The 12,240-nt window shown below is 41.6% G+C and overlaps 1 protein-coding gene and 1 long non-coding RNA gene across 5 annotated transcripts in view; one reads left to right on the top strand and one right to left on the bottom strand.

Moving 5' to 3' along the window:
- Position 1: 1 nt before the first annotated feature.
- On the bottom strand, positions 2-9,510 carry LOC144322199 (uncharacterized). The gene is made up of 2 exons (XR_013387784.1): positions 9,052-9,510; positions 2-759 (listed from the first exon to the last, which is right to left on the bottom strand). It is a non-coding gene; the product is annotated as an uncharacterized LOC144322199 (long non-coding RNA).
- Positions 9,137-12,240, top strand: part of ZNF607 (zinc finger protein 607) — a 26,136-nt gene continuing 23,032 nt past the window's right edge. For 2 of the 4 annotated variants that reach the window (XM_077896298.1, XM_077896149.1), the window contains exons 1-3: positions 9,137-9,362; positions 10,338-10,415; positions 11,034-11,116. Coding sequence is in view for 2 of the 4 variants with exons in the window: in XM_077896149.1 (XP_077752275.1) it covers positions 11,108-11,116 (9 nt within the window). In the remaining 2 variants the exon portion in view is untranslated. The remainder of the gene's footprint in view (positions 9,363-10,337; positions 10,416-11,033; positions 11,117-12,240) is intronic. The other 2 variants (XM_077896356.1, XM_077896226.1) reach the window with 1 other exon arrangement.

The raw sequence follows: 12,240 nt of genomic DNA, 5'->3' as shown, positions 1-12,240 counted from the left end.
CTTTTTTTTTTTTTTTAAGATTTTATTTATTTATTCATAGACACAGAGAGAGAGAGGCAGACACAGGCAGAGGGAGAAGCAGGCTCCATGCAGGGAGCCCGATGACTCGATCCCGGGTCTCCAGGATCACACCCCAGGCTGCAGGCGGCGCCAAACCGCTGCGCCACCGGGGCTGCCAGGCTTCTGGCACTTCTTGAGTATATGTTGCATGTAGTAAGAATGTACACGGTTTATACTGAGGACTCGTGGTTCCATTTTAAAAAATATATCCACGATTTCCTTGAAACTGTGCCTATCTCTTGCTGCATCCCAGGCTACCTGAAAATATAAAATATATTCACGAATTCTTTGAAACTGTGCCTATCTCTTGCTGCATCCCAGGCTACCTGAAAATATAAATAAGTGTGTATGCTTCTCACAGTTTCTATGGGTCAGGAATTTGGGAGCAAATAGATGTGCTAGGCAGTTCTGGTGCCAGGTATCTATTTTATCTCATGAGATAGCAGGTCTTGAAGGGATAGATGAGGGTTGGAGGATCTGCTTTCCAAGATGGCTTAGTTTTGTGGCTGATAGCTTCATCCTGGCAAGTTACTTCCTCTCCATGTGCTGCTTGAGTGTCCTTGTGACAGGATAATTGGCTTTTCTCAGAAGTGATCTTGCTGTAATCCAGCCTCGGCAGTCACTTTCGCTTCACCATTCTTATTACCAGTAAGTCAAGTCCAGCCCACATTCAACAGGAGAGGAGGAATCCAGCTTCACCTTTTGAAGGGGGAAATGTCAAATCATTTGCAGACATATTTCTTTTTTTTTTTTTTGCAGACATATTTCTAAATCACTACACCTTCCAGCCACCAAAACGGTTACTCAGTCATTGTTCAACTCTCAAAAATTAATAATAAAGATGTTCACTTCATGTATACAGAAATCCTTTAAGCCACAGCACATAACTTACCTGTCATCGTTGCCATTCTACTAACTTACAGCCTGTGTGTTATTCGCCAAGATATCTATCATCTATTATGGCATCATTTGCCAAATGCTAATAGTCTTATTATGGAAATTAATTAAAGTTATACTTGTTGAGGCACCTGAGTGGCTCAGTTGTGGAGATGATCCCGGGCTCCTGGGATCAAGTACCACATCAGCTTCCCCTCAGGGAGCCTGCTTCTCTGTGTGCCTATGTCTCTGCCTTTTTCTGTGTGTCTCTTATGAATAAATAAATAAAATCTTTTTAAAAAAAGTTGGGGAGGTGGGTAGGGGGATGGGGTTACTGGGTGACAGGCACTGAGAGGAGCACTTGATGGGATGAGCACTGGGTGTTACACTATATGTTGGCAAAGTGACTCTAATAAAAAATATACCAAAAAAAAGTCATACTTATAAAACCTTGGAAGAGTATCTGGCAATATAACCTGTGTTAAATAGATATGAGCTGGTACTCTCGTCACTACTTGTGTTGCTAATAGTTAATTTTTATGAATAAGATCTTAACAGTTTAATTAATTTCACACAGCTTCTTAAAGCCACTCATTAAATTTCACATAATTTTGGAAATAAGAGGGCAGCCCTAGTGGCTCAGCAGTTTAGTGCCCCCTTCCGCCCAGGGTGTGATCCTGGGGACTGGGGATCCAGTCCTGCATTGGGCTTCCTGCCATGGAGCCTGCTTCTCCCTTAGCCTGAGTCTGTCTCTCATGAATAAATAAAAAAATCTTAAAAAAAAGTTTTTTTGGAAATAAGCATATGATTTAGAGATGTAAAGATTATGATAATAGCAACACGTTTTTGGAAATAAGCATATGATTTAGAGATGTAGAGATTATGATAATAGCAACAATTCATATTCTCTATTCATAATTAAGTAGGAATTCATAATAGGCTAGTAAGAAGTAAATTTTTTTAGATTTTTCCTAAATTTGTAACGTAAATATTTCTTTTTTAATCAGTATCTATTCTAGTTAATATATTGCATTTGGATTTGTTTTTTGTTTTCTAAGGTAGTACTTTTTTATGTCTTTGATTTTTTTTTTTTGTGACATGTCTACAGTGCCCACATTCTTGATTTATTCCCTCCTGATATGATTTGTTGATCTGTCCCTCATTTTTCCTTCAAATTGGAAATTATATCCAGACAATTCATTGAGTTGAGACCGCTGGGTGGCTCTGTCAGTTAAGTGTCCAACTCTTGGTGTCAGCTGAGGCCAGATCTCAGAGTCTAGCCCCATGTTAGGACTCTACTCATTGTGGAGTCTGCTTGAGATTATCTCTCCTCCCTTCCCCTTTGCCCTTATTGTGCTTGCCCTCTCTCTCAAAGAGGTAAATAAATCTCTTCTTTAAAAAAAGGAATGTTTGGGACGCCTGGGTAGCTCAGTGGTTGAATGTCTGCCTTTGCCCCAGGATGTGATCTTGGCGTCCTAGGATGGAGTCCCACATCAAGCTCCCTGCGTGGAGCCTGCTTCTCTCTGCCTATGTCTCTACCTCCCTCTTTGTGTCTCTCGTGAACAAATAAATAAAATCATAAAAAGTAATATTTTCCATTATTTTGGCATGTAGTTTTCAGTGTCTTGTTAAACTTTCCCTATTATTACTTACTTTTGACAGTTTAAGCTTTTTTTTTTAGTTTAAGCTTTTAATGACTGAGATCTGATTTAAAGATCATGACTGTATGTCATAACTGTCCATTGACCCTCACAGATTAAATCATTTTTTATTTATGTCACTGGAATGTAAAATAAGATACATTCAATTTTATTTTATTTTTTTTTAATTTTTTTTTATTTATTTATGATAGTCACAGAGAGAGAGAGAGAGAGAGAGAGAGAGGCAGAGACACAGGCAGAGGGAGAAGCAGGCTCCATGCACCGGGAGCCCGATGTGGGATTCGATCCCGGGTCTCCAGGATCGCGCCCTGGGCCAAAGGCAGGCGCTAAACCGCTGCGCCACCCAGGGATCCTGATACATTTAATTTTAGAAGTCATATCTTCCTATAGAATTAAACCTTGTTAATATGTAGCATTTTTTTAGCCTACAGTCATCCTTTCAAATTAATCTTGTCTGCTCTAAAATTATATTAACTTTTTTTATAAGTATTTAACTGGGGGATCCCTGGGTGGCTCAGCGGTTTAGCGCCTGCCATTGGCCCGGGGCGTGATCCTGGAATGCGGGGATCGAGTCCCACATCGGGCTCCCTGCATGGAACCTGCTTATCCCTCTGCCTGTATCTCTCCCTCTCTGTGTGTGTGTGTCTCTCATGAATGAATAAATAAAATCTTTAAAAAATGTATTTAACTGGTATAGTTTTTATCATCTTTTTCATTGCCACCTCTTTTTCTCCTTAAGCTTCAGATATGACCCTTTTAACACCTACATCCGCATTTTTATTTTTTAAAGATTTTATTTTTTAAATAATCTCTGCACCCAAAGTAGGGCTTGGACTCACAACCCCAGGATCAAGAGTGGCACACTCCACCTACTGAGCCAGCTGAGTGCCACATTCTTATTTTTTTAACAGGAGAAAAAAAAAACCCAAAGCTTTATTTTGTGCTCATGGAGACTCCATAGTGAAATTGAGACCTCCATAATTTTTAAATTGATGTTTAATAGAACTAATCAATTTAAATTACCTATGATTATTGATAAACATAAATCATTTTTAGTTGCCTAATGTTCTTTCTGTATCTTTCTCTGAATTTCTTGTTTTCTTTCATTTACTTATTCTTTCTCAATACATTTTTTTTTTTAATCTCTTTGGAAAATTTTCACTCTTGTTTGATTCTGTAGGCTATTAATATAGAACTATAACAAGCATTTTAACTTAAGGTCCAGATTTAGTTGAAACACAGTTTTCCACACACCTGACATTTGTTAGAATTCTTTAATTTCAGGGGCACTTGGGTGGCTCAGTTGGTTAAGCTGGATTCTTGATTTTGACTCAGGCCATGATCAGGGTCCTAAGATAATCCTCAACTGGTTCTCCTCCCTGGGTGTGGAGTCTACTTAAGATTCTCTCCCTCGGGTGGCTCAGTGGTTTAGCCCAGCTTTCAGCCTAGGGTGTGATCCTAGAGACCCGAGATCGAGTGCCACGTCGGGCTCTCTGCATGGAGCCTGTTTCTCCCTGTGTCTGTGCTTCTCTCTGTGTGTCTCCCATGAATAAATAAAATCTTAAAAAAAAAAAAAGATTCTCTCCCTCGCCCTCTACCTCTACCCACCCCCGCACCTGTGTGTGCTTTCTCTCTTAAAAAAAAAAAAAAAAAAAAAAAAAAAAAAGAAAAATAATTAAAAAAAAAAAGTTTCAATTTCACCCTGGCACCTCCACTGTCTGCCGGGTGGAGGCTGTCTGTGCAACAGGCACCCTGACAGTGGTTCTAAGGCCCGTTTAGCTCCCCAGCCAGATGTCTGACTTCAACTGGGACCTGGGCAAGCCTGGGAGCAGAAGATGCTGCCATCAGTTCGGTATTGAAATAGATCAGCTCATGTCTGGACCACCTGGAGGAGAACCACTACTTCTACGTCTGTCTCCAGGAGCTGCCTGAGTCCAACTGGCAGACATGCCTGAGTTCAGCCCAGCTCAGGGAGGCCCCTAGGCTCTGCTAGCCCCCAACCAGTCCCCAACCCTTCCTCCCTGGGCTAGGCTTTGGCCCTGAGCACTCAGCACCTGAGTTAGATACTTCTCAATATCTTGCATTCAGGTCCCCTGGTGGGTCTACCTTCCTGGGCCATCCTTCTGGTACTCCCCTTGGCCTGCCTGGGCCAGCCCCCACCACTTGGCATCCCCTCCTGGGGCCAGGTGTGAGCCTATGACCCACCCACCTTGCCTGCCTGCCCAATTCCCTGGCACTCCTCCCTCTGCCCAGGCCTTGAGTGTCCACATTAAGCAGATCACAAACACCAAGAATTAACTAATTAAAAAAAAAGAATGCTTCCACTTCAATCCTCCCTTATAAGTTGCTATTATGTAGTTCCTTAATCTTTTTCCTTTTATTTTTAATCCAAGAAATTAGACATATTAGTGGTTCACACAGTAAATGATAATATATATATAGGATATACAGTAGGAATAGTTTGTACATTTTATCATAAATATTTCATTGATTTTTTAAAATATTTTATTTATTCATGAGCAACAGAGAGAGAGAGAGAGAGAGAGAGAGAGAGAGAGAGGTAAAGACACAGGCCGAGGGAGAAGCAGGCTCCATGCAGGGAGCCCGATGTGGGACTCGATCCCCAGTCTCCATGATCACGCCCTGGGCTGAAGGCGGTGCTAAACCACTGAGACACCTGGGCTACCCAATTTTATTAATTTTTGTAATGAAATTTATTAGCCTATATTTCATGTTACATCCTTCTTTCTCTTGTATTGTAAGACTTCGATATCTTGGAATCTTACAAGACCCTAAAAGCTTAACCATGTGTTCCCCTCAGCTCACCAGATATGCCTGCTGCCCAAAAGGAAATTCTTTTATCCTTCTTTCTCTTGTATTGTGCTACTTTGATATCTTGGAATCTTACAAGACCCTAAAAGCTTAACCATGTGTTCCCCTCAGCTCACCAGATATGCCTGCTGCCCAAAAGGAAATTCTTTCAACCAGTTAGTTTCCATTTCAGCCAGACCATCTGCACTCTATCTGGTAATCAACCAAATGGGGTTCACCTCCCAGGGACCTACAAGATTAAAATAGCCAATTACATCCCCCCAAGGGAGTCAGGAGTCACTTCATCCTCTTGTTAGTATAAATCTTGCTCCCATAGCTGCTGCTGTTTTTACTCTGCTCCCCAAGTGACAACGTCCTATAGCATGCAGTATCCTATTCCCCTAGGATGTGAGGATATGAAACTAATAAACCGCTGTCAATCTCTGTGTGTAGTGTGTATTGTGTAGGTGTCCTGTGTTCAGACATCTCCAGAACCCTAGGACAGGACTCCTCCCTCACTAGTGGCTGACAGAACACCTTCCAACACATTTTCACCATCATTCCATGAGTTTTCAGCATCTACACTAAATAGGATTTTTATAAAGCTCAATTAATCTTCAAATAGAAGTGCTACATCATGTCAGCCTGGTTTTTATGGATTGTCAGCAGTTGAGCTACTAAAAGAATCTCAGAAATATGTCGGTGATTGAGATTGATTCTTGATTCTTCAGGTTGGGAAAGTGGAATATTGGAATAAGGACTGAGTTAAAATGAGAAATATTGGTGGCAGAAACAGACACTGTTTCACTCATATATTACTATGAAAATGTAATGTTATAATCAAGATGAGAAATCTGTCGACCTGACAAGTTAAAATACAAACAGCAAATCCACTTTTGAGAATTTAATTTACATATAAGCCTATAAATATGTAAACTGAAATTTATGGAGGGATATTAATGGAAGATTGTAAGAAAAAATAGGAAAATTCTTAGTATCTATTTATAGAGTTAATTTTTTTTGGAAAGATTTTATTTATTAGGGAGCGAGCAAGCATGAGTTGGGGGGGAAGGGAGAGGGAGAAACAGACTCCCCACTGAACATGAAGCTGGATGTGGGGCTTCATCCCTGAACCTGTGACATCATGACCTGAGCCGAAGTCAGAGACTGAGCCACCCAGGCACCCCAAGTTTCAATTCGTAAAAAGCGTTCAGCTACACTACTGTGACCTACTTTGCAGCTGTTGAAAATAATGACATGCATATGTACTAATGGGAAGACATTTATGTGAACTAAAAGAAATACATATGTATATAGGACTCATAGGATTTGAAATTGCATATACATATGAGTGTATATAACATCTGCATATTTTATTTGAAAATAATTTATACAGAAGGATGCACATCAAAATGTTGTGGACTCTAGGTTAGTTGATGTATGAAATATATGGGAGAAGAGTTTGCTCACATTTTTATTTAAACCTTCTATACCTTTTGAAATGTTAATCTATGCATGTTTTGCATGTTTAAGATATATTTTAATGTTGGGACACCTGGGTGGCTCAGCTGTTGGACGGCTGCCTTCAGCTCAGGTTGTGATCCGGAATCAGTGATAAGTCCTCATGGCACTCTTGTGAAGAGACTGCTTCTCCCTGTCTGTGTCTATGCCTCTCTCTGTCTTGAATGAATGAATGAATGAATGAATCTTTAATATATATGTATATAGGGATCCCTGGGTGGCGCAGCGGTTTGGCGCCTGCCTTTGGCCCAGGGCGCGATCCTGGAGACCCAGGATCGAATCCCACGTCAGGCTCCCGGTGCATGGAGCCTGCTTCTCCCTCTGCCTGTGTCTCTGCACCTGTCTCTTTCTCTCTGTGACTATCATAAATGAATAAAAAAAAAAAATTAATATATATGTATATATATACTGATTACTAAAATGTGGGAATCCTGGGATGCCAGGGTGGCTCAGCCGTTGTCTGTCTTTGGCCTACAGTGTGATCCTGGAGTCCACTCCCAGCATGGAGCCTGCTTCTCTCTCAGCCTATGTCTCTGCCTCTCTCTCTCTGTCTCTCATGAATAAATAAATAAATCTTTTTTTTTTTTTTAAAGGAAAGTCTAGGGATCCCTGGGTGGCGCAGCGGTTTGGCGCCTGCCTTTGGCCCAGGGAGCGATCCTGGAGACTTGGGATCGAATCCCACGTCGGGCTCCCGGTGCATGGAGCCTGCTTCTCCCTCTGCCTATGTCTCTGCCTCCCTCTCTCTCTCTCTCTCTCTCTCTGTGACTATCATTTAAAAAAAAAAAAAAGGAAAGTCTTTAAAATAAAATAAAATAAAATATGGGAATCCTTTTATGAAAATTTTACATTTCTCATTTGTTGAACTTACTCCTGAATCTAAATACATAAAAACACAACTCTGATTCTTTTGATACCCCATTATTTCCAGATTTTGAGCATTGGGCCATAATTTATCTTCACTGTCCAAACAAATGAAAAGCAAATTATTTTTCAACAAGATCTCATGACCAGGCATTAAAATTAAAAGGTGTTTCCCAATCTATGGGTATTTATTTATTTATTTATTTATAGTTTTTTTTTTTTTAAGATTTATTTATTTATTTATTTTTTCATGATAGACACACAGAGAGAGGCAGAGACACAGGAGGAGGGAGAAGCAGGCTCCATGCCGGGAGCTCGAGGCGGGACTTGATCTCCGGATCGCACCCTGGGCCAAAGGCAGGCGCTAAACCGCCAAGCCACCCAGGGATCCCCTCTATGGGCTTTTATTTTTTATTTTTTTGCTTTTTATTTTTATTTTTTTAATAAATATATTTTTTATTGGTGTTCAATTTGCCAACATACAGAATAACACCCAGTGCTCATCCCGTCAAGTGCCCCCTCAGTTCCCGCCACCCAGTCACCCCCACCCCCCGCCCTCCTCCCCTTCCACCACCCCTAGTTCATTTCCCAGAGTTAGGAGTCTTTATGTTCTGTCTCCCTTTCTGATATTTCCCACACATTTCTTCTCCCTTCCCTTATATTCTTTTTCACCATTATTTATATTCCCCAAATGAATGAGAACATATAATGTTTGTCCTTTTAAATGCAGTCAAGTCCACCAATTCATAATACAGCCGAGAGCGATAAAAAGATTTGCTTAACAGTCCATTTTGGGTGGACATAATATTGTAAAACACACTGCTTTATTGTGATAGTCTTCAGAGAACTGCAGTATTCTTGAAAAAGGGACTAAAATTCTCTTTCCCCTTTTCTACGATGAGAATATATGATGTGGTGAAGCTTCACTTTCTCCAGCTTTTCTCCCCGGGAAACACGGCTTTGCCAAAAAACAGTGTAACATTATATGGCTTATGTAATCCCAGCAACTTCAATTCTAAAATGGCAATAAGTACCTGTGGCATTTCGAGCGGAAGGGTACATTCACCTGCACGCTCCTCACGCACACACAGTCTGGCTGGATTATGAACCTACACCTTCAGGGACTGGTGCGGGACGACCCTCCGAGTCTCCTCACTGATTCTACAGGGCGGACCCTCACACACACGCCTGAAGCCTCCAAAGAGAGGAGCTCCGCAGTCCTCTTCTCAGAACTCCCGGGTATGGGACCGGTCGCACTCACCTCCTATCCGCCTGGACCACCGCCGCACTCGGCCCTCACCTCAGGTCCCCGCCTCCCGCAGGTCGGTGCTCTGCGCTTGCGCACACCCCGGCCGCGCGGCCACTCCCAGAAGTCTCCGGGGCTCGGGCCGGTCGGGTCGCTTTGCTTCGGGGCTTTCGCGACCCTCCGCTCTGTGCCTCACGGTGACCGGGGCGGTGTTGCTTGTTGGGCGCCGCGCGTGAGTGGCCCCGTGTGAAGAAGACGTCCTCATGAGTCGCCGCGGAAAAGGCTGTGCGGACGTAGCGAGGAGCCCGCGTGGACTGCCAGTGGAGGTGAGTGAGGCTGCGCGAGGCTTTGTGAAGCGTGGGAGTCGGGAGCGCGGGTGGCCGCCCCGCTTCGGGCCTGTGGGTGCTCGAGCCGCGGAGGAGGGTGCTTGTGTCCCCATGAGAAAGACGGGAAGGGTATGTGTGTGCGAGAGGCCGTGCTGCGGGTGAGGGGCCAAAGGAAAGAAAATGCAAACCATTCAGTAAAACAGTCTGAATTGAAAATGCAAAGAACTTCCCGGAAACCTCCAACTTAATAAATTAAAAACAAAGTTTCAAGTTACTACGCAGTTGTTACAATGAATATGAAGTAAACATAAAGATCTAAGCGAAAAGATTAGGAATGTTGATGTCAAGTTCTGATCATGGCAAAGGAATATTTGATATGTTCACTAGTCTTGATTGTTTCATGTATTGACTAAAAACATTTGAATACACAGTGATTCGTGTCTAACAGCACACCCCCCAAAACGAAACATGACCACAAATATAAGAAGGGTTAGCATATGACCATGTAAATTTCCAGACCTTTTCTGTTTTTTTTTTTCTTTTTAAGATTTTATTTTTCATGAGAGACACACAGAGGCAGAGACACAGGCAGAGGCAGAAGCAGGCTCCCCACAGTGAGCCCGATGTGGGAGTCGATCTCAGTACCCCGGGATCATGCCCTGAGCCAAAGGAGATGCCCGACCCCTGAGCCACCCAGGCATCCCTGTCTTCTGTTTAAAGATTATCTGTCAGGAAGTCTTCTTTGTATTGATTTTTTAAAAAGATTTTATTTATTCGTGAGAGACACAGAGAGGCAGACACAGGCAGAGGGAGAAGCAGGCTCCCTGCAAGGAGCCTGATGTGGGACTCCATCCCAGATTCTGGGATCATGCCCTGAGCCCAAGGCAGACTTCAACTGCTGAGCCACCCAGGTGTCCCTTCTTTGTATTAATAAATTCTTTTTTTTCCTCTTCTTTTTGAAAATTTTATTTTAAGTAAACTCTACACCCAACCTGGAGCTTGAACTCCTACCTGAGATCAAGAGGGCATACTCTTATCAACTGAGCCAGCCAGGTGCGCCTAATTAATATATTCTTATATTTTATATAAATAAATGTATTGCTCAGCCTTATTATTTTCTTTTTCTTTTTTTTGCCTGATTATTTTTTGTTGACATTTTCCGTGTAAATATTCTTCCTAACTTAACGACTGTTTCATATTGTAGTGCAATGTTGGTCTGTCTTATATTTAACTGGTAACAATTGTTAGACTCAGAATGCTGAATATTCTATGTCCATCTCTAATATTTTGAACAACTTCACCAAATTTCAAGGCCACAAAAGAGGTTCTCCTTTAGACGATGTGTCCTCTTCAGTCTTGAGGTAGAAGTGGAAAGAGGAGGATATTCTCACAGAGCTCAGGTCCACATTTTCCTTACCACATTCTGTCACATGGATCAGAAAATTTCCTTTGAAAGTGTCTGGTCTGGGTTCAATGCAGAAATGACTCTGCAGCAGAGACCCATGGGAATTGAATGAAGAAATGAATTTGTCTACAATCTAACTTACTAAATTGTGCATGATGTGAGGTAATTTAAAACCTAGAATACTAGAATATAATAATAAGGTTAACTGAAGTCCAGTGGATACATCCTAAAGCACAACTGGTCTCACAGTCCTTCTGTTCTCCCAGGTTTGGGTTTTCTAGACTCTACTTTTCTGGTAGAGGAACACAGAGGATCAGTCACCTCTTGCAGATCTAAAACAATGGCTCATGTAAGTTAATGTTTCTCTTCTTTCTAAAATATGTGTGTATTTTTTAGGTCATGTAAGTATTTTCATTAATTTTCTTGAAGGAAAGGTTCTTCAAATAACCTGCTTCCCAGCCTTTGTTCCAGTGAAATGGGATGCCAAATTGCCTAATGCCCTCTCTGTTGCCCACTTTAAACTAACTAATGTTTATGTAATTACTGACCAAATTATTCAAGATATTCTTAAGTGCCCATTCTTCATTTAAGGGCATTAGAGAATAGTGAAGGAGTTAAGTTCTTTCAAGTAAAGGTTAGGTCTATTGTTTGATGAGAAGGGGACAGTGGTTCTTTATTCATGATAAGACTTTGAAATTTTCTACAAACCTGAGATTTCTAGGTAAATGAGGAGGAACTTGTCACCGAATGACCTGAATCTTAATGTAGGGTAAAATCTCATGCTTTGTATGGATTAGTATACGTTTGGGCCTTTGATAATGGAGATTGTGGCTTTGATAGGGAAGCCATGAGAAATAAATAGTAAGGCTCTTTTTTTGCTGAATGAAAAATGCCAAATTTGGGTGACACCTGTATAATTAACCAGCCTTCTTCAGAACCTTTTTTTTTTTTTTTTAAGATTTTATTTACTTATTCATGAGAGACACAGAGAGAGAGTGAGAAGGAGAGGCAGAAAATAGAAGAGAAGCAGGCTCCCTGCAGGGAGCCCAATGTAGGCCTTAATCCTGAGACCCTGGGATCATGCCCTGAGCCAAAGGCAGACACTCAGCCCTGAGCCACCAAGGCGTACCTACAGATATCTTAAAACTAAGCTTTGAGTGGATCTGCACTCAAGTTCACTCACATGATTGTTTATAGGATACAGTTCTTCATGGACTTTTGAACTAGGGACCTTACTTCCTCAGTAACTTTTGGCTGGAGATTGCTCTTGGTTTATTGTATGTGGGCCTGTCCAGAAGGCAGCTCACAACATGGTAGCTGACTTTATCAGAGTGAGCAAGTAATACAACAATATAGGATGAGCAACAGAGAAATTATAGTCTTTTATAACCTAATGTTGGAAGTAACATTCTATCACTTTTACTGTATTTCATTTGTTAAAAAAAATTCACTTTGATTAGGTTTCAGCCCGTA

Source organism: Canis aureus, chromosome 1 (genome assembly GCF_053574225.1).
Source record: "Canis aureus isolate CA01 chromosome 1, VMU_Caureus_v.1.0, whole genome shotgun sequence".
NCBI classification, from domain to species: domain Eukaryota; kingdom Metazoa; phylum Chordata; class Mammalia; order Carnivora; family Canidae; genus Canis; species Canis aureus.
The sequence above is the reverse complement of the archived record's forward strand: the minus strand, read 5'-3'. Positions and strand labels throughout refer to the sequence as shown.